Consider the following 27,120-nt stretch of genomic DNA (forward strand, 5'->3'; position numbering starts at 1 on the left):
TCTTCTGGAGATGTGCCCAAGCCACCCAGTTCAGAGCTAGCCCCAAATTTGCTCTAATCCAGAGTTTGGGCAAGGTCCTTTGTTGATAGGAAAACCGTGAGAATAATGTGTTTGCTTTTCTAATGCAGACCATGAACCACAACATAAAAGGGGAATAAAGCTGGGCTAATCTTTGCTTAAGTATTAAATTTGTTTTATGTAACCTCAATTTAAAATCCATCCCCACAGTCAAGCTTGTAAGAAAAGATTCTTTTAGCAATAGAAGGACCCAGAGGGGACTCAGACCTGAGCTCACCACCACTGGCAGCCAAACTCCCACCAGCCAGCGCAGCACCGTAATGTGGTGGCTGCTACGAGCTGTGATGAGTCTCTCTCAAGCAGAGTGTCTGGATGAAGACTTAGTTTGAGGAATGAGAGGGGTGAGGTCAAGACCCAGACTGGTCCTTCGGGAGGGGAACTGAACTGGAATTATACAAGAAATACAGTCCAGCCTTTTTTTAGTCTTAGCTGATTGCAAATTGGGTTAAATTCTACACAGACCTCATTAGCTTTTATTACATCATGATTTCACAACAGCATATCTTGGCCTCTGCCTGGGGTGGACTAATGAGTATTCTAATGCATGAAAAACTCATTTATGGTCTTTAGTCCAAGGGTGAAAAAGAGTAATCCCTGCTTAAGCTTTGTTTCAGTTCCTAAGCTACTGGAAATTTCTGGTGCCATTAGGAGTCACTGGTGTCTGAGATGGAGTCCAAAGCTGCTTGTTGGCACAGGAAAAAGGAGTTCAGGGCAACATTGGGAAATCCAGCCTCATTAGGTCCTCTAGGAAGAAACAACACGTCCCAACTGTTGTTGTACTTGTTCAACAGACTACTGGCAAACTGTCCTCAGCACTGTTGTGCTGCATCCATCCTCACACTGGCAAAAAGAGAAACTGCAAGGCAAGCCAGTGTGAAGGAGTCCTGCAGCTCTTCAGTCTCTGAAACCTGTCCTCTCTGAAGGTGGCTTTGGAAAGGGCTTGTTCTAGCTGTGATCTCCAGAGTATGTGCCTTGCTCTTTCACTCAAACAGAGGCCTCAAAAACCTCTGGGAGATTTTATTCTGACTGTTTCTTCTCCCAGATGAAATCTTCAGGAAAAATCTGATCCTTGGGCACGACAGCAGAGGAATACAATTCCCAGGGCACAACCCTGCAAGGACACGTGGTCCGCATGCTCTCTTGCTTGCCTGTTCCCCGGGATCTTTGCACTGTGTGCTGTTTGTATAGCAACAGTCCTCATTCCATTGTATGTAGTGGGCATTCCCTACGTGAAAGGCGCCACCCTGAAATTGCTCCCGTGCTGCCTGCGAGACCCAGGCCCTGCTCTGTATAACCCCCCATGTCTGTGCTGTGGCCAGGACAGCTGAAGCACCTCAACCCATGTCTGGCACATGAATTAGTGACCTGACTTGTGTCCATCCTGGGCTACTGCAGCTTCTGTGGACAGGATGCTCAGCTTCTCTTCTAGCCAGGTTGTTTTAATTTATGTGACCCCTGGATATGGATTTAGGTGTCAAATATTAGCTCCTCTTGCTCAGAATTGTCGACAGTGGGTATGGAAATGTTAGAGCAGTAGTGTCCTGTAGAACTTCACAGCACCAAGTATCAGGATGCTGCTGTACTGGCCACGTTGTATCACTCAGATCCCAAAAGTATCTGGCTGTGATGCTGAGAGGGAGCGTTGTCCCTGAGGAGGGCCCTGAGTGGGAGCAGCCACAGGCCTGGGCAGCCGGCGTCCGCCCCGTCTCGAGGAATGTCTGAGAAAGCTGTCACTGCTCACCATGATATTACTGCACTGTTCTCTCTCCTCTCCTGCCTCACCTCTCCTGTCCCGTTGTTTCTGTTCCTGCTCTTCTCCCTGAACGTTTCTGTCTCCCCTCCTCCCCTTTGATTTTGACTTCCCTCCCCCCGACCCTTTTCTTTGTTGGGTTTATACACTGTCCTATTTTCTCTCTGTTTCTGTCCCCTGTTTTTTCCCCTCTCTCTTTTTGGCTCGCTCTGTCTTTCTGCATGCTACACACCACCCTTCCTAGGAAAGGCACTTGTTTGATACCATATCACTGCTGATCCAGGAATCTCTGGAAGGAGAGCTGAAGCTGATGGACAACCTGTCAGGCTCTGTGTGCCATCATTATGCCCTCCCAGCTCCCGAATATTACAACTCTGAGAACCAGGTTAATATTCCTAATTTCCTGCAAAGTCTCCATCCAAACCTGATTTGACTGAGACCTTTAATAGAGGGTTAAAGTTCTTTATGTAAAGTAGTCTCAGGGACTTTGAAGCGTAAGTCATTTTGGCTTTGTCTGTGGGAGTTGAGATATCTCGGTTTATGATGCTGTATATCAATGCAAGAGGAAAAATACAGGCTCTGAGTTTCCCTCTTCAACACAGAAAGAAGTTTTTCATTGGGATTTACTGTGCTGTAGGGTGAACGTACAAAATCCCAGCTCCATCCTTCCCTGGGGTTCTTGTATTTGGGTTCTTGCTCCACGCCAGGGCTCTGCAGCAATGTCAGGACAGGTCTGCAGAGCCTGGAGGACGGTCGGAGGTTTCCCCAGAGCAGAGCCTGAGCTGGTGGGGGTCAGAAAATGATCTTTACGTTTTCTGCCTACTTGCACTGCATGAAAAATCCAGTTTCAAATTCTTTTCCTAAAGAGGCTTCGTGCAAGTGGGTCATTGTAAACTAGATCCTCATCCCTGATCTAAACTGAATTTGGAAGGCGAGACAGCCCTTAATGAGGTACTTAAGTAATCTGTACTCCGGTGCTTTCTCGAACAAGGGCTGTAATACTTGTTTAAAATTAGTTCATTTACTTCTTAGAACAAAATACCTACTTTCTCAAGTGTGTTATTCTTTAGAGCAAATATTTTCCCTAAATCACAGCAACAGCCATAATAATAATTCAAGCATACCTATTTTTTCCTGCAGTTGGAATAGAGCAAATTCCATATTTTTCAATTTTTTTTTATTTTATTTTACTTTTTCTTTTTCCTTTTCTGGCTAAAAATAGCAGAAGTTTTCTTGTTAAATCAGTGTGCTTATTTATGAGCTCACTGACACTCTAAATTATCCAACTCGGTGGTTCATTAGAGGAAAGGAACAAGCTTAGGTAAAATGAAATCCTACTGCAGATCTTTATATAGCGGGATAACACGTCTCCCTCTGATTGCTGCGGATCGCTCTCCAGATTGAGCTCTATTAAGCTATAGGAAGTGGTTGCCTGGAAGAATTGCTGGAGGAATAGAGACAGGAGCTTTGGTGGGGAAGGCAGAGGGTCAACGTGAAACTCAGCAAGGGCTGGTTGAAATTTTTTTTGGTCACAACTTCATGGGGTTTTTTTCCCCCAGGAAGTGCTGCTGCAGCAAAAAAAAAACCCAACCCAAAAAGAAAAGGTTTTGTTTTGACATTTTTATAATGAAAAAATATAGTGTTCCAGTTTGCAGTGGCTTTTCCTTTGAAAATTTAAGCTATTTTATCCCCCCCCCTATAATTAAAACCTGTATAAATCAGTTGAATGTTTCCAACAAAATGTTTTGACAGCTTCAAACTCAATTTTGGGAGAGGGGAGGCTGAAGCGGGGTGGGGGGGGAGGTGATGTTTTGTTTACATTTTGGCTTTTCTGTTCACGCCATTTGTCATGTTCTCAGGCAAGTCAGGAATTTAGAGCAGCGCTGGGACTTGCTGAAAGCAACCTGATTAATAGCAGCTCCCAGCAGAGCAGCTCCATCAGGCGGGAGCTGCTGGTGTCCACCACCTCTAGCACATCCTCTCCCCATCGGTTGGGCTCCCGTCGGTGTGTCCCCGCCCGGGCTCGCTGTCCTTGTGCTGGCAGCCTTTGCAGCGATGCTTTTTTGGGGAGCCTCTGGTGAAATCAGGAGCTCCTCCAAAGCGTCTCTCTCATCCATTGCCAGCAGATGACTGCTTTAGAGGAGATATCAAGCCTGAGTTTAGATGAGAGGAGCCCGACCCTCACCCTTATCTCGGCTGAAATTTTGAGCCTCTCGAGGTTCACTCATCACCAGGTTTATTTCACCCCACTCATGCCATTTCTAAGAGTGAGAAAACCCAGCCCTCTGACAGCTTAAATGTAACAGATCTGGGCCTCTGAGGTTTCTCTTGGAAGATATACTGCTGTTGAAAGACTTTTCAAGCATAGAGGACAGAAAAAAACCTGCACAGTGAGAAATGAAACGGAAGCACCTGGGACTTGTCCAGACCGGGAGGCTCCTGCCAGCGTGAGCCAGGTCTGCAGGTGACCTGGTGAGGTGACGACTCGGCACTGTGGGCACCAGACATGTACTCAGCATGGGGATTTGGGGAGGGCTGAGCCTGCACTTCAGGACAAACATCCCTCCTTGCCTAGCAGTGGGGATGCTGCTTTGGGGGAGATGAGGCAGTGCCCTTTTTCCCCCCTTCTTTCCAAAACCTGGAGCAATGTTTTGCATTTCTTACAAAAAGAGCTCTGTGCCTGGGGAGAGAGCTTCACCCATCTTCTGATACAGATTTTTATCAATTACTTGAACACCTTCAGCGGGGATGCGCCTGTGCAAGGTGCACCAGTACAGCATTGGGGTGGTGATACCGTGCCAACTCCCAGTTCGGGTTTGCTGGGAGCTGGAGGAGGCTGGTGGGGTGGGCTGGAGGATGCAGGCAGTTCTTTCAGTAGGACAGTCATGCTTGCTTACCCATACAGTTGACCAAAACCAAACTTTAAATATCCCTGTTCCCAGGAAGTTAATTAGAGTCCCACCTGCCTCTCGCTCTATACCCCACCTACAAAAGGGTTTGGGTGCTGGGGAATCTTTGCAGCCTCAATCACATTAGCTTAGGGACCGAGAAAATGGCATGGTGATTGGGAAGGAACGAAGATCTTGAAGCCTCTTATCATAGCCAAGAGGATAAATATCTCTAGTATGAAAGTAATGTTACTTTTGCTTCTTCATTTAGACAGGAGAACAGCAAAATACAATGCTAGCATTAGTGTATGGTTTTAAACTCCCTCCCAGATCATCGGTAAGCATTTAAGTATGAATGTCCCACTCCTTTTTTCATTTCTTTGTTATATTTCATCTCTTTAATGTTCTGTCCCCGATAACAATGTGCATGATGTAGCTTCTCCCACTGCAGGGATATTGCTTTAGTGTCTAGAAGTATTTAGATTTTGATACTTTTCTTTCTCTCTTTCTTCTTTTTTTTTTTTTCTTTTCCAAAAGATTTGTGTCCTGGTTTCTTATGCTTAATCATCTCTCCCTTTAGATCCCTCTAGCTGAGATGGAGGCTCTGTCTCTGACGTCAGATATTCTCTCTGAAAAGTCCTGGTCCTTAGCTCTGACGGATGACTCTTTTCCTGATGATACTAACACACACTTACTTAATGCTCTGGAAAGCAATGTACATACACTGGTCACTGTATAGTCTGATGTTTACAGGGTTCGAAATACTGCTTCCACCACTCTCCACCTAATGGCATTTTCTGTTCAAGCCCATTTCCAAACAGCACCAGCCTTCCCCCTGAACAGGACGTTGTCCTTAATGCCATTAGGTCCTGGGTTGTTACCTCTCTTGTCCACAAACTTGGCTCCTTGGGAGGAATGAGTGCTTATTTCTATTTTTCCTTTGGCATTGTCTGTAGCAGCAATGTGTTTTCTACAAGAAAAATAAAGAGTAAAAAAAAAAAAAAAAAGAAAAAAGTTTTGGAAAGCATCAAGGTTGAAATTTCCTCCCCATCTGAAACAAATCAGTGATGCTGTGTGGAAGAGACGCCCGTGAGCTAATGACTCATGTGTCCTCTGCTGAGGGGTCATCTACAACCCCTTTGGTTTGTAATGGATTTTTGTCTTTATGAGCACAGGCACCACAAGGCTTTTTGTGTGATTGGTGCCAGACTGTTTATTTTACAAATATCAGATGGGGATCTCTCCGAGATGCTGCTTGGTTTGTGAGTTCTTGCTAGCAGTCATCCCACAGCAATGTAAAATACCCAGAATTTGGACTGGTTTCTGTCTTCTTGAATGAAATAACCAGTATTTTGAACCCTGCCTCAACCATCTCCTCTTTGAAACATTAGACATTTTTAGCTGTGTAGCAGTCAAGTGCTTTTTTTTTTTCTGCTGTACAACAGACATAACTCCTTTTCCAACATTTTGGATCATTCCTGTCTTCTTTGTTGTTGTCCATGTACCTGCCTTTGGATGTTTGTGGTGTTGATAAATTTTTCTACCATCCCAGTCGATTGTCATCCTAATTAGCACTTCCTTGGGAAACACCTCTTAAACCGTGACGCTATTTCCCATCATGCTTCATGGCATCACGTGCAAAAGATTTTGTCAGCTATGTTAAACGTTCTGTAGGGGATGTTTCGCTTCCAAATGGGTCTGGAGACCTGGACTGAGGAGAGATCCCTTCGAGTTTTGAGTTAGGTTAGACAAACTAATGAAGTCTCAGGGCTATAGCCAAGAGAGATGCAAAAAACCCTCCCACCAACCCCAGAAAATAAAGCCAAACCAGGTTGCACAAAGAATTTGGTGAATTCCTGTCAGTACCAAAGTGTTTCAGTCCAAAGAGTTTCCCAAACTCCTGAAAACACAGCAAGCTTTCATTGAAGCGTTTTCTAAACGCAAGCTTTTTATGCTTCATTTAGACACAGTTTTAGTTGAAAAATATGTCAGAGTGTTTTGTTTGACTCAAAATAGATTTGGGTTTGGGTTTTTTATTTCAATTTTGGGGTTTTTGGTTTGGTTTGGTTTTTTCTTCACGGAAAACTCCGCTTTTCAGTCAAACCAAAACAATGTGTTTTTCAAAACTACCAGTGAACCAAAGAAAATGATTAAAAAATCCTGTGCTCCCACTGCTGTGTTTGGGAGCTGGACTCAGAAGATGGTTTTGCAGCCATTTGAAATGGTTTGCACGAAGCTCGCTCCCAAGATTTCCCCTGGGATGAACAGAAAGTGGAAATGCATCCTCTGTGGTAGGGGAGCCTGTCAGTGAACCTAAAGGCTCGGTGAAGGTTGACTTTGGATGGGATCTTGAATCCAAATTCTCCTGTTCAGATCCAAATGGTTTGGGATTTGAAATCTCAGGTTTCAGGCCATCTTTTACGCTTTAAGCTAAGCAATGTGAAAGCTGAATAACATAAACATACTGCTCGGAAGGGGAAGGCAGGGAGGAACAGGGAGGTTCCCAAAACCACAGGCTCAGCTTTAGCAGCCCAGGTTTCGCTCTCCTTCCCTGAGCTCTATCAGGAGACTGTGGTCTCTCTTATCCAGGCTATATCCAAATCGAGAGGTTCTTGAGGGATGAAACTAATTCTGCATGACAATGCAGATCCATTGCCTTCATTAAATTTAGAGCAGCACTCTTCCTTTTCTTTTTTTCCTTTTTTCCCTTTTCTTCTTTTTTCCTCTTTTTTTTTTTTTAATTTCCTTTTTGTAAATTCCTTTGAATCTCATCATGTTTCTTGTGCAAACAAAAAATGCCATAGTGAAATTTTGGTTTTGTGACTGAAGGATAAAATTGGGGGAAAAAAAAAAATCTCAGTGTTGACCTCAGCAAACCTGTACTGCACTGAGTGAAGGGAAGATCCATCAGGAAATAAGATTCAAAGTTTTGCAGAACTGATCAGCAATATACTGTAGCAAACTACAGCCTCACATCTTATTTCTGTGGTTTTCAGTGGAGACCTTTTAAAGATGAAATAATTCTTAAGTTAGAAATAGCCAGGGAAGATGATTTTTGCTTCCATTTTTGCTAATACTGTCCAACATAATAAGACCTAAGAACATCACTGGGATGGAGATATTTCCTTATGGAATCAGACCTCGTTTGATATTGCCTCTGATGCTGCCCGTTCCAGAGACGTGTTGGCTGTAAAAACTCCACAGTCAACATATATACAATAACCCTCCCTTGCATTAGATCCCTTCTAATTAGAGAATGGCTTTAACCCTGCAGCAGAAGGTTTAGATATCCCTTTCAATAAAATGGGTTTAGTTATTCATTATGTGAGGAGAAGAAAAAAACCCAATAAAATAGTATTGGGAGCCAGAATATAGAATATTTTCTGTAAACTAGTTTTGTATTTGTTTTTTTATTAATGTTAGGAGAGGAAACTACTCACCTTTGCAAAAGCCTGACTTTGGTGACGAGGGCACATAGAGAGAGCTTTACTGTTATTGCAGAGGATCAAAGTTATGCAAAGCATGTGACCTTTGCTGGCCTTGAGGCATGATGCCTTCTTTGCCTATCCCCGAAATAGTCATGGTTTATTCCTACAGTGTTGCTTCCTCTGTTTCTGTGGTTCATGCTGTGTGACAAGTTATTGACAATGCAAAACGAGGGGTAGAGCTTTCCTGGTAGATCCATTCATGCAACTTGTACGTACTGACAATGTGCATGCCCATCGTGCCATACTGATTGCAATGGCTGTCGCTAGCGTTTCTGGGCACTTCTCCTCTTCCCACCCCGTAGTATCTTCTTTGCTCACTGGTTCTTTTTTCCCTGTAGGCTGATCTCCGCTCCAAAGCCGACACGCTGACCCTGTCTCCCAGCAAGGACTTGCTGAGCGTGAGAAAACCTTCGGTGGGACGTACCCACTCTTTGCCAAATGACAGCTACATGTTCCAGCCGCCGTACTCCAGCCCCTGCCCTGCCTCCTTGGGGGAGAGGAATCCAGCACATCACAAGTCCCAGTCAGGTACACATCTGCCAGTGGGGACAAGAGCTGGATTTTCCAGTACAGCAATAGCCTGGATTTTCCAAACTAATCTGCAGGAGGTAGCAGATTGCTGTGGGTTTCCAGTGAGGTGTTGATATCCAGACCTGTGGAATGGCATTGCCAAGACCCTCCACAGCTTGCAAAGTCCAGGCTGTTAAGGAGGACTCCTCTCCCCCAAGCTTTCTGCCAGTGTGACAGTGAGTGATTGGCCTGGCTCAGTGCTGACTGTCCCTCCCCAAGGGCTCCATCCATCTCACCTGAGCTACCTATGGCCCTGGAAGCAAAAAGCCCAGCAGAAAAATATTTCCTTATGTGCAGCAGTACCTATTCTAGCAGGGTTTGGAAGCTCCTTATGGGAACATCTGTGAAAGAAGAGAAAATGGTGTCTCTAAATGCCTGTAAAATGAACATAAATGTGCTGAATTGAGAGACATCTCAGTGTGAGATGAACAGAAAAATGAGAGTGTAGAATTGTCCTTCCCAGTGTGCGTGGTTGGGATATACACCTTAGAGCTAAATTCAGAGGTATTATTAGATACAGCGTATTGCAGATACCAAGGGCTCTCTCTCTACCTGCACCTCTGTACCTGTATTTGCAGCTGCCTCCCGGTGCTTATCGATGGTTTTTCATTTCCTCTGTGTGCTTGGGGTTACCTTCTGCTGGGGAGGGAATGTAGCTGTCTTTAATTCTTCTGTACATGCCATCATTTTAGACATTTAGCACAGATAAGACAGAGAAGTTTTTACAAGCATTGTCATGTGAAAGCCTCTAAGCAGAACATAATTTCAGCACTGTTCAGAACAGTAAGAGATTTGAACCGATTAGAAATAAGATGTTGAAATTTGCATAGTAATAAGAATTTGGGTGAATAGCGACTGTTGAACAGTGGAGAAGAAAACTCCCCATGCGGACCCAACGGAGGAATCTGGAGTTGTGAGAAATCCCTGCCACACTACAGAATTTTCAAGGTCAAGAGCTGTCTTTGAAGAACCTGTTTGCACATAATGCAAAAGGTGCAGCGAAAATCCTGGTCAAATGCCACTGAAGTCAATAGCAATTACCATTACCTTCAGTGGAGCCAGAATTTATGGTTCTATAACACCCAAGAAATTCCGGGGAGTTATAATCCTTGGCCATCCCCAAGAGCGCTGTTTGCTACAGAGGGAGTTTCCAGTGCTTCCTTTTTGACCTTAATTCAGATGCATTTGTCCTGTCTTGAACAAAAACTACATCAACTTGAACAAAAAGTAGGTAATTTCTAATTCCCAGTTCCCAGCTGGGAGAACTGAATGGCCCCAGCCCTCAGCCCTGGCTTGGTGGGAGGCAGGCATCACACCCTTGTAAATCCACAGGGAAAACTGTTCCGCTGAGACGTAGGAGAATTATTTTGGAAAGGTAAAGCTGACTTCTTATTCGTAACCACATTAAGCAATTAAACCCTTTGTGTTTTATTCCTGCTGGTGAAATTCCAATCGCCCTAAGCGGGCCAAAGTGCTCAGAGCTGGGTAAGGTGTCCAAATCTTGGCGTATGCATCATTGTCCTGTTCCACCTCCAATGTCACTGCTTTTCAGGGTGGGGGGAAGTCACCCCTACCTGTTTACAGTCTGTAATATTATAAAGTGCTGTGAAGATAGCAAGAGGTGCCAGGCGCCTCTAATAAATCACCACAACTAAGCCATAATATTTTAAGCCCAGAAAGGTTTTGTTGTCAGAAACACTGGCACTTGCAGGAGGTATTTGTTTGAATACTCCTTCGTAATGGGGCTGTTGTTCTGGGAAAGATTCCAGGACAAATGAGATTCTCTGGGATGCAGTCCAGGTTAAATGAATTGTTTTGAAAAATGTTGAGCCTGTGGGGGGGGGGGGGGGGGGGTGGGAGGCGGGTTGTGGCTTTGGGGAGCATGCAGAGTTTCAAGCCTTTTAGAAGTAGCCAGCAACCGCAAAGGGGTCGGAAAGAGGCTGGAGAGTGTGTATTTCCTTCTCCGGGGATGCTCTGAGTAAAACTGCCCTTGAAAGATGCCAGGTGCCGTTCCTTTTCACTGCATTTCCAGTGCACACGCTGGGTTTGAGATCCCAACAGTTGGTCTCCACATACACTCAGGTGTGGAGACATCCTTTGCTCAAGCCTTTCAAAGTCAGACCCTCGCGGCGCAAAGACACGTGGTTGCCTGTGAAGTTATTGGCCCCAGAGTATCACCAGGCTGGATGAACTTGTAGTTCTTAACAGGAACTGGTCCCGGTTGTATCAGGGGAAAATGCCAAGAAAAATGAAATAATAGACAATTTTGGAATAATTTATTAGTATGTGGGAGTTTTTTCCCCATCACGGAGAGCTGGTTTCTGAATTCAGTGGTTTTGCTGTGTTTGTCTGCCCCAGGGTGCAACGGAGCAGACTTCTCTGAAAGGTCATTGGGATTGGGATGCGATTCCCAGATGAGCATGTCACATTTCTGTCTCTTCTCCCTCTTGCCAGGTTCAAAGGCATCGGTGCAGTCGCAGCCGGCAGACACCAGCTCTCTCCTGCAAATTCCAAAAGACCATTTTCACCACGTCAGGGCTCACGACCATTTGGTGAGGGAGAGCAGATCCCAGGCTTCCCAGCAGGTGCACTCTCCTTCTGCTGAGAGGCTGCTCCGCAGACAGGTAAGCAGACTTACAATCATGAACCTGCTGAGGTTTTATATTGTCGTGATTCCAGGTTAACTGTGCTTTAAATTCAAGGAGGGATTCGCGGAGAAACCTCCAGAGAACTGTAATTCTCCTACAGAAATAACAAAAAGGTTGATGGATTTTGATCTGAAAGCCATCCAGGAGTCTCCAAAGAATGTGTGTGATGACTATCATCTCCTTTGGCAACGTGCCTAAATGTTCTCCACTTTGTTAGCACTTTATTTTTTTTTTCAGTCCTCTTCATAAATGCAGCCAAATGATCCCCAGGGGCTCGTTGGGGTTAAGGAACTAATTCTTAACTGCTGTGATTTTCCCAGTGCTTGAAAGGACACAGGGGCTTCAGACTCCATCCCAGGCCACCCTTCCTCTTGGCTCCTCTGGTTTCTCAAAATGGGAAAGCTGTTTAAAGGAAGCTGGGTATCTCATATGTAAAAGCATAGTGTTTTTGCAGTGAGAACTGAAAAATTCAAGTCCTTTTGAATCTCCTATGTGCTTCTGAAAAGTTTGAGTATATGCAAAACAGAATGCATTTTATTTTGCAACGGTTTTTATCTCTGATTTTTTGCCTGGCATTGATTTAAATCCTAATTCAACCGAAGATCTGAGAGATCTAATCAAAGACTCCAGTCTGGTTGATTGGAAGCATAAGTTTAAATTTACCTTTTTTTTCTTTTTTTAGTAAAATCCTTAAACCTGTGCTTCACTCTCACATTTTTAAGCATATTTTATTGTGCAGCTGGACCAGGACCAGAGGCACATCTAACTCCCAAACTCTGCTTCCTTCAGTAGTTTCATGCCTGATTTTATACACACAAAATAGATCAGGTCTATTTTTTTTTTCCAAAGCAATTTCTTTCCTGCATGAAAATATTCCCATTTCTTTACTCTTTTAATCAACATTGACAAATTAGACAGTTGATTCATTAAGCTCAAAAAATGAATGTGAAGTACTAAGGTTAACAATTACATTAGTCTGTAATACTAAATTGACATAAGAAATTCCTAGCATGTATTCGTTTGCACAGGGCTGGCCAGCTACCCCAATCACTGCTAATGGGGAAACTAATTGATGTCATGATTCCAGTTCATAACCACTCTCTCTTGCTTTCTAATGAATAACAGACCCATCCTTTTGAACTGATCTATCTAGAATAAATTACCATGTTAGCCATCTTCCTCAGCCTAATTTTGCTCTTTTTCTGAGGCTCCTTTTTCTAAACCTTTTCATGCATTTAAGTTAATTCATCCCCCCTCCCTCCTCTCTCTGCTCATGCAGGGACAGGAACATGCTCTAGGGTGACATTTCAGGAAGAGGAGAGCTTTGGGACAGTGGGTGGGTAAGGTCCACAGGCCGCCAGAGCCTGAGGAAGGTTAGTGAGGTGTTGCCTCGGGCACGCTCCCGAGTAGCAAGCTGGTCCCAGTGTGGCTTGTGGGAGCGGTGAGGTTGGTCCTGGAAACAGGGTGGTATTGCCATTGCTGTTAATTGCAATCTAGATGGCCAGACCCTGTGAAACTCGATCCTTCAAGAGGCAAAATTCCGTCTACACCTCCCTGAGCTTCTGCTTGCTCAGCTGCTCCCTGCTTGGCTCCTTTTATTGCTACCAGTAAGCTGTTACTAGCACAGCACAACAGCCCAAACTAGCAGAAAGCGTTCTGGTTTGCAGTACCCATGTTTCCTTATCGTTGTGTATACTGCATGTGATTCTGATTTGTTTTCTTTCTTTTCTTTCATTCCTTTCCTTCCCCTTTCTCCCCTCTCCTATCCTAAATTTGTGCATAGATAAATCTTGTCCACCACATACCTGGTCCGTGCACTTCCCTCCATCATTAAAACCTGTTGTGTTTAACCTCCTTTTCCCTCCAGAGTGCTGGAGAGAGGACACAGTCCCTACAGTAACGGGCAGTTTAGACTCCGGAAGGTTTGACTATTAGGGATGCACTCGCAGGTGAAGATGAGTGGATTGGATGCTTTGAGAGAACATTCCCTGCTGAGGAATAGGCTCCTTGGCAGTGTGTTGCACAAAAGCTTTTCTCCAGGGGAATTCTACCAGACATTAAAACTGTATTGATTTTCCTGCTCCAGGACTGTGTATCCAAGGTGTAGCCCACACCGAGCTGTGGTTACTACAGGTGTACATGCCATTGGGATGGCAGAGGGTCCTTTTACTTTGAAACAAACCAATAAAACAGTTGTACAAAGAGTTACTGGTAACAACTACCAAAGATGCCTGTATCATAGGGCAAGAAAGAGCTGGTGGTGACTAACACTGTCGTGAGCAACACAGGTTGGTGTGCAAGCAAAATTAATTACAATAATTACTTTTTGCTTCTGTATTCTACATTTTTGTGGTGTCTGTGTCTCTTCTTAGGATATGAACATGATTTCTTCTCCCAAACACTCACTAAAACTAGTGGCATTGAGGAGACCAGGATTAGCTCTGCTCTTGGCTGGGGTTAGTTGCTGGTATTCTGCTGTAGAAGTTTAACTAGGAAGGTTTCACCAGCATCAGACAAAATAATTTGCCATATTAAATATTCTCTCAACTCTCACAGGCGACAAAGGGAGCTCAGTGTGCAGATGTAGCAATAGGCTCTTGTGTCTCTGCGTGCACACGTGTGCATGCTGCAGCTGATGAGAGCTTTGCCTGAATAGAGATCATTTGGCTCAAACGATCCTTGTGGGACAATTTTTATATAAATTCTAAGATCATTTTGGGGTGATTCACCACAAAAGCCTTCCTTAGCATGAGGAATTTCATCTCCTTCCACTTTGCTAAAGGACTGAGACCAGCTGTACACATTCCAAATTCCTCCAAATTTCTCTGTGAAGTTTTCAATCTTCAAGATCATTTAAGATTCTCTCAAACTGTGACTCTGCCTTTAAGGGCCAGATAACGTGGCTGATTTATAAACCTTTTTGACAGGGGATGCAGTGCAGTGAAAAGACAAAGCCTTCAAAACGTGGTTCTGTCTGCCAGCAGGCGCTGATGCTGCATGTGGGTTAAGATAGCCAAGGCAAAATGTGCCTTGGGAAGCCTGAAATGAAGCATCAGAATAAGTTGAAATAACTATAGTAGTAGTAGTAGGAGTAGTTGTCCAGTTTTGGACTCCAGTTTTTCAGCTCCTCTGCCATAAGATGGTGCAGAGTCGTTGCTCCAGCCTGGGGACCAAAGTCAGGGTTAAGCTACTGGTGCAGAGCGTGGTGGCTCTGGTGTCGCTGGCTCTGGGGATCCTGCTCCATGCCCTCGGCATCACCTGATGAGGTGATCACCTGATCATCCCTGAGCTAGAGAAGGGAATGCACAGGCTCACTTGCACATCTTCCCTCTTCCAATTGTGCCTGGGCTGCTAAAATGATAAAGGGGTTTGCTGCAGACCCTCCTCCTTTGCATAACAGGAATATGTCTATGTTTGGGTGTGAGCATTCTGGTTTTGCAGCCCTCTGTCCTTAGAGGAGAAAGCTAAAGGTCACCTGTTTCTGAAGAATGACAGGCCAAATTCTGCTGTCACTTGCACAGGGACAAACCCACTGATCCCTGAAGCATGGGAATTGCTAGACTCCACGGCACAGGACGAGTTATAGGAGACAGTAGGTCTGTGCTGAAGTTTCTTGGTGAGAGTTGAGCGCCCTGTGAATGTTGTGCCTTGCTTGTACTAACGTTTGTTTGGTCTGTCTCTCTCATCTGGCAACTCCCCTCCTCCCTGATCCCCTTGCGCTCCGATACAGATGGCCATAAGGAACGACTCTTTGGATAGCAAGGAGAATCTCCACACCGAGGTGAGTGAGCTCTCTGACCCAAATGTCCCCACTGTGCCCAAGGAGGAGTCCTCAATGGCTCTGACGCCCTCAGAAGCCCAGGAATTGGCTGCATGGAGCCGGGCGAGCGTTCATACGCAGCAGCATTCCCACAATCAGTATAATATTTCAAAGCAGGCACCGGCATCGTGTGCTTGTGCAGACTCATATCAGGAGGCACCTGGAGATTCAGTGGACCAAGAAGTATCTGAAATAAACAGCTCCTCAGAGCCTTTCCCTTCAGAAACTTGTACAGCCTCGAGTGCCTGTTCAGAGGTTCAGCCTCTCACTCCTAAGAGGAACATAGGCAATACCGGCAACGTTACACTGAAGGACCTGAAGAAATACCACAGTGTAGACACCCAGGGTCTTCTAAAAAAACCACCCTCCTGGTTAGATGATCAAAGGAGACATTCGATAGAGATTTGTTCAATGGAAAACAGCCCTCAGCACCATTCCACGTCTAGCTCCTCTGGCTTCATAAGTCAGGTGGTAAGTGAAATGGAAGGCTTGCAAGGAACTCGGCAGAAGAAAAAACTGAGCCCTCCATGTATATCTATAGATCCACCCGATGGACAGAGTTTGCTTCCTAGGGGACCTCACAGCATCTCACCTGCCAGTGGAGACATCTGCTTGAGACGGCGTGCTCCATCTTGTGAGTCCAAGGATTCGATGGATATAGGGGATTCCTTGCTTCCAGACAGTATGTCAACATCTCCTACCCCAAAGAAAGACTTGTTGACACTTCCTAGCTTTTCCTTTGATCAAACGGAAATGGACCCCTGAGTTACTTTTCTGTTGGTGCCAAATGTTTTCTTCCTTTCGTGTAATAGAGGGAAAAAAAAGGAAAAAAAAAAAAGAAAAATTAAAAAACTCTGTATTCCAAAATGGCACTGGGTAAAAAATTTCCAAAGAAAGATTAAAGAACCAGCTGGTTAAAAGAGTGGTTAACCTATATCACGCTTACTTAAGCATACGTCCTGCTTAGGTAAAAGCAATACAATGTGCAGAATCTATATGTATATTATATTTTATTAAATTAATTGAACCTAGTATTGCGGGATGTAGTACATTTTGTGACTAAAGACTCGTTTAATTTTCTTCTATTTTATGTATCTCAGAATATTTCTGAGATAAAGTCGGTTTTTATGAATATTTTAACCTAAAATATATATTTAATCCCTTCTCTTTTTTTGTTTTGTTTTGTTTTGTTTTGTTTGGGTTTCATTTTGTTTTGCAAAGCACAAAATGTAGCCAATTAGTGCATTACAGAGGAAATGTATCCCACAGTCAGCAGTAAATAAGGATTATTTAATGTAATTTATTCTTTCCCCTTGGACTTCAATGATATTCCGGGAAAAAAAAAAAAAAGATTGTTTGGGTAGTATAGAAATGCAGTGGCAGGGTTTGAACAACAAAATATTCCAACCTTGCATAAAATCAACATCCAGGGTAAAAGCAGGTGCACAAGCCCAGGAAGGTCCAACACGCTGAGCTGTGGCTGAGGATGCTGAATGGGGAGCCGCTTAACTGTGCACAGTCCTGAAGTACGGAGGGATATTCTAGATCATCTACCCAGTCACTCAGAGAGTCACTTCAGTGGCTAATTTTCATACATGCCTGGGAAACTGAGGCAAGAAGAGCCTGTGGTCACTTCTGAGAGGTTTTTCCAGTGTTCTCCACAGCACACTGTTTCTTTGGCTGAGTTTTCCAGCTCTGTCAAACCGCTGTCTGCAGTGGAGCTCCTCCTTTCTGTATCTGGGCAAAAAGAGGAGCAAAGCCACCTTTAAGATCAGCAATGGGTGAATTCAGTGCAGGCATGACCCAGCAGTGGGCTTAAGCACATGTTTAAAGTTAAGCTCTTGCTTAAACTGCCTTGAGGTTGATCGTATTCAAGTAATTCTTGAAAATGAAAATAGTGTGTTTGTGTGTTTGGCAGAATCAAGGCAGCCTGCAAGTTATTTTGTGGAATCCATGTTAAGAAAGTCTGTAGGTACCAAAATGTCTGTTGATTTTCCATGTAGAAGGTCAGGATTTTTGCTATCACTGCTAAGAGTTAATTTATATCACCCTGTCTGCAATTTTATTCCCAATCTATCGGAAGCCTTAAGCAGCAACATCAGGATAAAAAGTAGATGGAAACAGAATTTGTGTCCTTAGTTTGTAACATTATGTCAATCATCTCAGAAATTAACTGCTTGCTTCTGTGCTAATGCCCTCTGCAAAAAGCAGTCTGTAAAACTGGACAGCACAGCCTGAAAGCTCATGAGAGGTTGGTCCGGTTCGATGCCTCCTGCGCTCCACAGGACTGTTGGAAACCAGACGTTAACTTCCCTCAGCATCCATGAAATCACGTTAAGATGTAGGCTAAATAAGACTCTGCAGGCATGGTTTTGAAGTGTGTGAACAGTCACAGGTTTAAAACTGCGTACGTGGATAAGGCTTTGCTGGATCCTGTCTTTAAACCAGCACAGGCAAGAGGAGGATTTGTGCTAATTCTGTCAGTTGGGAGTTTGTAACTTTTTGAGAACTACTGATCTTTGCAAATCACTACAACGTGTTGATGTTCAGCCGTTTATCCATTCAGAGATTAGGCTGTTATGTCTGCTTGTATCTGCATTAGCTTCAAGTATACGTAGGAGAAGATGCTGTTTGTACCTAACAGCCCATGTGAGGTCTTAAGCTCCTTTATTTTCACTTGAGGACGTTTACTCCATAAAAGATCCCTATTGATTTGCATGTCCTGGAGAAATGTAAGGGCTTTCAGCGGGAAGTCAGGCAATCAGTGTATTTGAAGTAGGAGGATTAACATTCTGTACTATTTACTGCAGTTAGATTAATTCTTGGCTGGGACATTTTTCCCCTCTTCAATGTGGGCCCATATGGAGCCCGCTGTCTTTGATATGCCAGTCCAAATCCAGAGTTAAACCCGTCTAAAGCAATGATTTCAAACAGACCTTTCATCAGTTCTTCCCCCCAGATCATATTTAAGGAAATAATAAAATTACAGTGTATTAAGCCTGAGAAATATTCTTAATCCCTTCTTGGTTTTACACTCGTAATGAGCCTTAGCTTTGCCTTTCACATGTACTAAATAATTTGGGAAAATAGCTAGGCCACCAAAATTGCCAACCTGGGTTCCTTTAATGATAAGGAGTGTGTTTGTGTAGCTGGAATGATACTACTCATACAGTTCCTTCCTTACCAATGATATATTTTTTTTTTAAAAAAGCAACATTTTAGCTTGAAATCATGGCACAAAATGGTGAGGTGATGTTAATCCAATGCTCAACTCCAAATGTAACAGAAAGCCTAAGGGCTCTTCTGTTTTCAGTACTTGGGGTTTTGCCCACTGACATGGTTTGTGGAAGTAACAAAACAGTTTACATCCTACACAAGCATTCAGTAAAGACTAGCCAATAAAAGAATACTCTATGATGATGCATTCAGGAAAAGAAATCCGTGTAAAATAGTTTGTTTTCTAGACCAGATAAGTTTTTTCTAGATGCCCTTTTGAAAAACAAATACAGATGTACTGCAGCGTGTGCAATAATCTTAAGATAATTTTAAATACCGTTTGGGGGGGGTTTTATAGAATTTGACTTTTTTTAAACAAAATGTACAAAATCCACAGGACTTCTGTAGAATGGTTATGTTGATAGAATTTTTTATATTTTTGTAGAAATCTATAGAGAAATTGTTAAAAGTCCACGTAGCAGCTTGGGAACAGAAGCAGCTCTTATCTACCAAGTTTCTTTTCATCCACCTGGAGCCAGACCTGCTGTATTACACCGTGTATAGCCTAGTTTCAGAGCCTGCCTCCAGGTCGTGTTTAGAAGTAAGCAGCTAAGCTCAAGTTCTACGATATTGCAGTGCTATTACTGTTGGAGAACTGTACCCGTATAAAACCTCTACCCCCAAACCTCAGCCCCTTATCAATGGTAAAATAGTCGCATGGCTATCCAGTTCATTCAAGCACACCAGCACTTTACTACTGTGGATTTACTGTATACAGGTGGGAGGAGGATATTCTGCTATCGCCAGTCTGACACGTGGGGAAAAAAAAAGAGATTGCAGACACGTCTGGGAAAATGTAAATTCCATTCCTGCAGCCCCTTGCACATAGAAGTGACTTTTCATAGCTGGGTTACAGGCCGTTTATACTGTAGATATTTTGGAGGAGGGCAAAGCAAACACTGTTTTTGACTTCTGTGGATTGCACTCAGCACAAGGTGTGTTCAAGGTGAAAAAACAAACAAAAAAAAAAAAAGGAGGAAAAAAAAAAAGAAGAAAACAAAAGCATTGCCATTGTAAATTAGGCTATGCCCCAGTCTCCCCTTTTCTGCCCCTTTGGCTACAATAACCCATGTACACTATTACACAAGGTGACTAGAGTAGGCACAGTACCATTGCAATGTCCGTAACGACCTAGTATATATTATAGAACTTTGTATTTAATAGTTAATATATTGTTATACTGTATCAGGTATATAGGCCAAAATGAGGTCTTTTGGTCAGGGCAACAAAAGGTGGTGGTCATGGGGGAAAATTGGGTTAAAATGTTCCTTTTTAAAAAAAGCAAAAAGACAAAAAACGAGTGTAAATCTTTACAAATGACAAAAACAAATGTGTCCTATTAAAAGCTTTTGAAAAGAAAACAACTGTGCACGTCCCTCTTTTGTTGTTGCTGATGATGATAATCTGTGTCAAGTCTCTTGGTCATGTTTTAATTGCTAACAGTTGGAGGAGGTATTGTATAGCAGCAGCCAAGGGGAAGCTGAAAGATTGCCACAGGTCGGCCCTTTGTGGAGCAATTTGGTTTGACACCGAATGGATCTGGCCCAGGTCTTACACCAAGGAGACCATCAGTGGTGCTTTGCAGTTGGGCTGCACCAGCACAGGACAGCTTGGCCAGTCCTTCACCATGCAAAGGCTGCCGGGAGAAGGGGCAGATCTGATGTGTCAATGAGAACGTGTTGCTGTGAAGAGGAAGATGATGGGCTTTTTCACGTCTTCACAACTTCAGGATTCCAGCCTGAAGTACAGCAGCCTCTTCTCCATCACTTCTGCAGTCAATTAGCTCCTGGCAAAGGGGGTGTTGGTGGCAATGGTACCCACCAGAGATGTTTGAACCTAAACTCTCCAGAGGTCTTTAGTCAATGAGTTATGTAGCTCCTAATGAAGCTGCCTCTTCTCTGGGGAGGAGCTGCTGGAGTGAGAAACCAGGCACTTGGGCACTCTGCAGCCCTCTCTCACTTGGGCTTGAATGACTTAATGATTGCTCTGCAGGAGGATGACCCTAAACTGACATCCAAAGTGGTTATGTTGTCCAGAGGGTGTTTTGATACAGGCCCAGTCATATTAACCTCTGAGTAGAAACAAGCAGGAAGTAAGTTAGCACTTAAACAGAGAGAAAACGTGGATCTGTGCAAAATGAAAATCTGCACAAAGCAGGGCTCCAGAGGTGAGCTCTGCAATGCATCTGTGTTACCCAGGCTGTGGGGCCAACCCCACCACGCTGGAACCAGTGAAGTGCCTTCCCACCTGGTGTTAAGGAGAGCCAGGCTGGGCCAGGAAAGCAGAGCAGGTCCCAGGTGAGTTGAGGTAATTCCTAATGGGGGTGGCAAACCCCTCGGTTTCTGATGCTGGGTTTCAGAGGGGCTTGGCTGGGGGATTGTTTTCTTCTCTGTTTTGTGAGTGCCCCTGTACAAAGCTCTTTTGCTGGGGGTTTTCAGAAGGCTCCCACACAAGTTGGCTGCTTGCTCTCAACTTGCCAGAGCTAGGGCACGGTGCTTTGTTACTCTGGTAATGTGGATGCCATGTGAAACCAGATTGTTTTCTATGTGATGGTACCTGCATCTAGGGAGGAGTAACCACTTGAGGTTGAATTTGTTTCTGGCTTAGCTGAGACAGGTGAACTTGGTTAATCATCCTGCTTTCTGGAGAGCAGCATCCCATCAGCAGAGCTGTGTGTGCAGCACATCTCTTGGCCAGAGCTCTGCAAAACCCTGAGAATTGGGAAAGACCAGTTTGCACCCAAAATACAGAATTCAAGCTGTTCCAGAGATACAAACTGAGACAATAACTCTTAGATGTGACCTGAACTAGAATGCCCCCCAAAAAAAGGATGGTGGAAAAAAGCAATTTGAAGAAATGCCTGGTCCTTTTTGTGCCACCAGCACTGTGTAAAGCAGCAGATTGAAGGCTCAGTGCTGGTGAAGTTTTAGAGGAACACGGGTCCGAACGGAGTTGCCCGGAGGAGCACAGGGGCCAGCAGCCCCGGTGTGGGCAGCCCCCGGCGGCAGTGCGGGGCGGGCAGCCCCCGGCCCCGGGCCGTTCGCAGCGGTTTGCTACCACCTAGTGGGCCCGGGATGGGGAGAGCTGCCCCCGGCTACCGGAGAGACGGGTAAGGACAGACCCCGCGGTGCCCTTGTGCCCGCCCGGGAGGAGCGTTGCCTCTCAGCTCGGCGTTGCGGGATCAGGGCGGTGTTGGAGAAAAAGGGGGACAAAGAAAAGGATAAGGAAAAAGAAACCCACAAGAAAAGGAAAAGTGGATTTCTGAGGGGATTTTCAACCTCTGATTTTATACAAGTCCCTTCCTGCGGTAGGAGGAGAGGAAGGATTTCTCCCGGCTTGGGGAGCACCGAGCCGCATGGCAGAGCCACACGTTGCGTGCGGGAGCTGCAGCAGCCAGGCCTGCAGCTCTCCCTGGCTGCGTGGCTCCGGCTTGTGGAGAGCCCTGGGAGACAACAGCCTACCAACCAGGGACAGTCCTAGGGCTGCCTAGCATCTCAGCAGCTGTGTGCAGCAGCACCCGAGAGCCTTGTTTGTCCCTCCACATGCCTGTGCCCTGTTCTGTGTGAGCATAAAGCCTGTCCGAGCACTCACCTGGCCGATCCGTGCCAGTCCTGTACAGGCTGTGCATTCACACACGGCAGCTACAGCACATCTACAACCCATGAGCTCCAAATGTGCTGTTTAACCTCTGCTTGGCCCTGTGTGGGAGGAGGATAATCAAGCAGGTCTTTGCCATCTGACATGGCTTGTGCCGAGCTGCTGGGAGGTTCCGCGTTGGCTCGGGCACAGGCGGAGTGCTTGTCGCTAGATGGCAATGCCATGAAGTGCTTTAGTTGTGCACATTAGTTCAGGCTGCACCTGAGGTCCCCCCCGCAGCCTGCTCTTTCTGCAGGGTTTGGTGTGGTCTTCAGCATCCTCAGCGAAAGCCATTCCCTCGCTGGCGGTTTCGTGTTTGAGGGTGACTGGACTTTAAGGTGCTTTTTACGTGTTGTATCCAATCCTTCAGGCATGTTGACAACACACAATATAATCCTACAACATCCTCTGGCATTTCTATTATCGCTTGAATCACTGGATGCTCTAATTGGCAAGCTTTCAAAGATCCTGAATAGATTATCTTTCCATATCTATTTAATACTCTAAATAATGCAACCAAAGACCCCTGCAGCTCCAGCTGGGAAATGAAAAGGATGGTTAAACCACTTAATTACTTACTGTGCTAACAATTATTTTATGGAAACAGAAAGCAGAATCCAGCTGTTCTGGGGGAAATCAGGAAGAAGTTAATATTGGAGCTGTTCTACAAAGACACAAATAGTGCAGTGGGCAGCGTGTGCTGTGCTGACACCTGTGAAGGCAGCACAGAGCTGCTCTGCTGGGTGTCAGCAGCTCAGCGTGGCCAAGGGCTGGTCACAACTCTGTGTTTATTCAAACAAAGCAGGACCTGGCATTGGCAGCACGATTCCTGCAAGCACTGTGGATTTTGTCTGTCCATTTTGCAATTAAATCCTGAATAGCTCCAGCCCATTAAAACCAGGAGGGACCTGTGGAGTGGCTGAATTGGCAGGGGAAGAGGATAAGCTGTGGGAATTGTGTTGGCGGATGATGTAGGGCAGTTTGGGTCTTTGCCCTAGAAGTTCCAAGTGCCACGTGCTGCTCGTCTGGGGTGGTTTGTCCACCACTCCAAGCTCCTTCCACAGCTAAACCACCCACAAGCTGGGGCTCATTACACCTACTACAGGTTTCATCAACCTCTTCAGGCACTTGAGAGCATGTTTGTGGAGTTATCTATCAGGTGAGAAAGACACCCAGTGCTTTCAGAGTTCGGCTGCTCACTGCTGGAGCAGCTCCAGGATCACTTTGGGGTGATCTAGGCAGTTCTTAGCATGTCTCGATTCTCCTTGAGCTCATGGCTCTCAGTGTGGAACATGGGAGCAGCCGTGGAACAGGGGAAGACGGTATTACATGTGGCATCCTGGAGGTGTCATGCACACACCGTTTCATAGAGCCTTGATAGCGCGGTGGGACCCCACCTCACCCCAGGGGGGGACACAATTACTTTACAATGCAGCTTCAGGCCAAATGCAGTGTGTTCCCAACCTCCCTGTGCTGGCTTCCCAGCAAACTGCTCTCTCTCTTCTTCCAGCCAGAGGAATCTTGCTTTCCACTCCTTGCCTACAGAGCCACGTAGCTGATATGTGCCCAAAAGCAGAACCATGAGTGAAAACTGGGGCTGCAAATTCCTAGCCCACTGCCTCATTTGTTTTCTCACAGGACTTCCAAAGGGCTCATTGTGCTTTCCAGAAATTAGGAAATTAAAGTTAAATCCCTTCCTGCGAGAAGCGAGATGCACACTATATGCAGCCCCATTGACCATTTGAGAAGAAGAAACCCAAAGTCTGCTGTTACTCATGCAGTGTTGACTTTAAGCAGAGTTTGTCACAAGTCCACATCTCAGATGTGTTAAAACACGGTGTCATCCCCTTTCTTACAACGTAAACGCTTAAAGCTTTGCTGAAGATGCCGCTCTGGCAGCTTCTTTTTCTTGCCATCTGCAAATGTGACACCCTGTGGGTCTTGGAAAGGAAGTGGAGCCTCTGCTGTTCCAAGCAGGGAAAGAAGGCGATATTTATAGTCAACTAACCATAAAGCTGTGACTTCCAGAGCTGCACGTGCTCAAGCCTTCCTCAGCTCTAAATGTCCTTCTTTATAGGGGTTTCTTCAGGAGTCGGTCACACTTCATTCTGCCTTTAGCGCTTTGCAAATCAGCATGAGGTGCTGCATGAAAAGACGCTTGCCTCATAACCTGGCACTGTGCTTACACAAACAGCTTCTCTCTCACGTTACCTCCTGTCCTGCCCTGGCCAACCGCCCCAGTTGATAGCTGCCCCGCTGCTGCGTGGCCCTGGGTGTGCCTTGGAGGTGCTTTGTGATTGCACTGACTTGACCTGCTCTGTGTGTGTGTGTGTTAGCAGGTGAAAAGTCCTTTACCGTGCAGCTGGCATGGAAAAGAGGATGCAAATACATTACTGAATGAACCCCAATCAGATCTTGCCACTCCCCGGAATAAATGTCCGGTGAGGAAAGGTGAGTTCATGACCTCCCTGACATTCACAGCAAAGGTGCCATTTCACTGTCCTGCACAGCTGGCCTGCACTTGGGGGAACATCAGAGGAGTAATGACACGTTCTGGGTACATCTGGCTTCCTTCCCATCATCAAAAGGAAACAGGACCAAAGTGAGCTGCCCAAGATAGTGCTTCAGGCTCTGCTTTGCACCAGGTTCAGCAGAATCCTTTGCCATGGCCCTTCCTGGGAGCTTTTAAGTTTCCCCCCACACCTTGTCTGTCTGAGGTTTTAATATTCCCTTAATTCTGCCTTTGGGTTTTTTTTCCTCTTTGCTTGTCTGTTTTGCCAGACAGCACCTGGAGGTCAGTAATTACACTACAAAGTCAGCCCAAGTCTGCAGGGTCTGCTGTGAGGTCCGGGCTGGCTGCCTAGTAGCTCCCCTCACGTTCGTGGTGGGGCATGTGGGGAGATCTGGCACCCCAGCTGCCCCCCCAATCATCAGTACCCTCCCTGCTTAATGGCATGGGCTACTAACGAGCGCAGAAACTGCCCACCGGGAATTAGGAGCATGAAGCAAGAGACAGAAGCATTCTGGGGCCCATAGTTCAGGCTCCTGAGACCCAGAGAAATACCCAAATACAGGACCTTGCTCCATGGATATGGTGGAACAATTCCACTGAAGTCAATACTTTAATCAAGGATTAATTGACATTGCACATGTCAATGGAACTGTGCAGTGCACTGATAAAATAAACCTCTCCCCTCCTGTACACACAGCCTACAGTAGCTGTTTGTGAGTGCCTCTGTAACCTGCAACATCAAATAAGGCCAGAGCTGGTCTTAATTTAGGAAACATTCTCAAACTGCATAAAATTCTGGTCCTTGGTGCAGCAAACAGAGATGTATGTTTGTGTGTCAAGAGAGATCAAATTCTCAGCACTTCTCTTCGAGTAACTGCTCTTACAGGTTGTTGTAGGAAAGGAGGTTGACAAACCCATAGAGGAGTAACTTGCAGCTATTATTGACTTTTCTTAGAACTTTCTTGCAGTGTAGTTCCACTGAACAGAAGTCTCAATGTATGATTTGCAAAGACAACCCACAATGTCCCCAGCAGATCTCCATCACCCAGGTGGCTAGAGCTCCTCTAGTACCTCCTTGAGAGGACTGTAATGTGATTGTGCTGATTAGCCTGGACCAGTCTGAGATTTCAAATCTTGTGGGCAATCACCCGAGAACAACATCTTGGGCAAGATCTTGTCTTCCCACACTAAGAGAATGGTGTCCTTTAGCCACAGTAAATGTGTAGAAGAAATGATCAGCACAGTTCGTGGGAAATACGTGGCTTCCTCTGCTACTCCTCTGAGTTGATATTGCCCCCAGCATCTTCAGGGGCCTTTATAAAAGATTAGCAGAATGTGCTTCTCATCTCTCTTTTGCATTCTGGTGAGCATTTTTTGACACCACCGTTCTGTCTGATGGTTCCTCACCTTCCTCTGAGGAAAGAAACTGAAATTCTTATAATATTTGAGTAGCTTTGTGGCAGCAGGGTGCTTTGCGTGAGATCCTGTTATTGAACCAGATGCTACAGCAAGTGGGTGGACAAACAGCAGGTGCTGGAAGGTCAATAATGCTGTCAGTGAAGTCCTGCCCAAGAGGAAAGCAAACAGTGCTTCTGCATCATGGGGAGGTGAAATCCAGATTGTGTCCAAGGTGCTACTCTACAAAATCTATTAGTTACACATCTACGTGAAATTTATTGACTGAAAGCTTTTGAAAATAGATCCAGGCCACTGGTTTAACCACATGTCTACAGCGGAAGCAATCACCTTGGAGGAGGAGGCTGCAGATGGATGGGTAAGAGACGCGATGCCCATTTAGTCCCTCTGAGGCAATCACACTCCACAAGGCTCAAAAGGGAAGACAGCAGGCATCTCCAAGATGTTAATGTTAGCCCAGGTGGTCTGGATGGATGGGCATGGTCAGCCCCAAACCCAGCAGATGCCCCAGCTGTGTGCAGCTGTGCTGATGACCATCCCTCAGCCTGCGCTTGGATTGTCCTGCAAGAACCACCGGTGCCCCCGGCCCAAGGGTCTGCTTGTCTCGGCAGGTCACGCTGGCCCTTGGTCTTTCTACAGGGGGGTCACCCCTGAGAGGCGAGAGGCCACATCTCCGCGGTGCTGCCGGACCGTAGGGGCTGGGGGAGGTCTGCGGTAGCCCCTCTCCCTGCCTGTGGCACCACCCGGGGTGGCCGGCCTCTGAGGGGCAGCCACAGTGGGGCCGGGTGAGGCCCCTGCCCCGCCAGGCTGCCCAGCCGGCGGGAGGGAGGCCTGGCACCTCGGGGCGGGCGCCTCCCGGGCCGAGGGGGCGAGGGCAGCGGGGCGGCGGCACTGGCACCTCCCGCCGCCGGCGGGGAGGGCGGGGCGGGGCGCGCCGGGCCCGTTGCTCCCCGCCCCCGGCCCGCCCAGGGGAAGGAACCGGCTTCTCCCCCCGTCCGGTGCCCGGTGTGGGCCTGGAGGAGGTTCTGAGTCCCTGCC

At 45.8% G+C, this 27,120-nt stretch overlaps 1 protein-coding gene across 1 annotated transcript in view; it reads left to right on the forward strand.

The window, feature by feature from the left end:
- CACNA1G (calcium voltage-gated channel subunit alpha1 G) overlaps positions 1-16,007 on the forward strand; it is a gene marked incomplete at its 3' end in the record, with an annotated part of 100,497 nt that extends 84,490 nt beyond the window's left edge. The window contains exons 32-36 of the mRNA XM_084273342.1: positions 2,073-2,213; positions 5,297-5,431; positions 8,543-8,732; positions 11,229-11,398; positions 15,153-16,007. Coding sequence (XP_084129468.1) covers positions 2,073-2,213; positions 5,297-5,431; positions 8,543-8,732; positions 11,229-11,398; positions 15,153-16,007 — 1,491 coding nt within the window. The remainder of the gene's footprint in view (positions 1-2,072; positions 2,214-5,296; positions 5,432-8,542; positions 8,733-11,228; positions 11,399-15,152) is intronic.
- Positions 16,008-27,120: the final 11,113 nt, after the last annotated feature.

The sequence above is a fragment of the Gallinula chloropus genome (assembly GCF_964237585.1).
Source record: "Gallinula chloropus genome assembly, chromosome: 20".
Lineage (NCBI taxonomy): Eukaryota > Metazoa > Chordata > Aves > Gruiformes > Rallidae > Gallinula > Gallinula chloropus.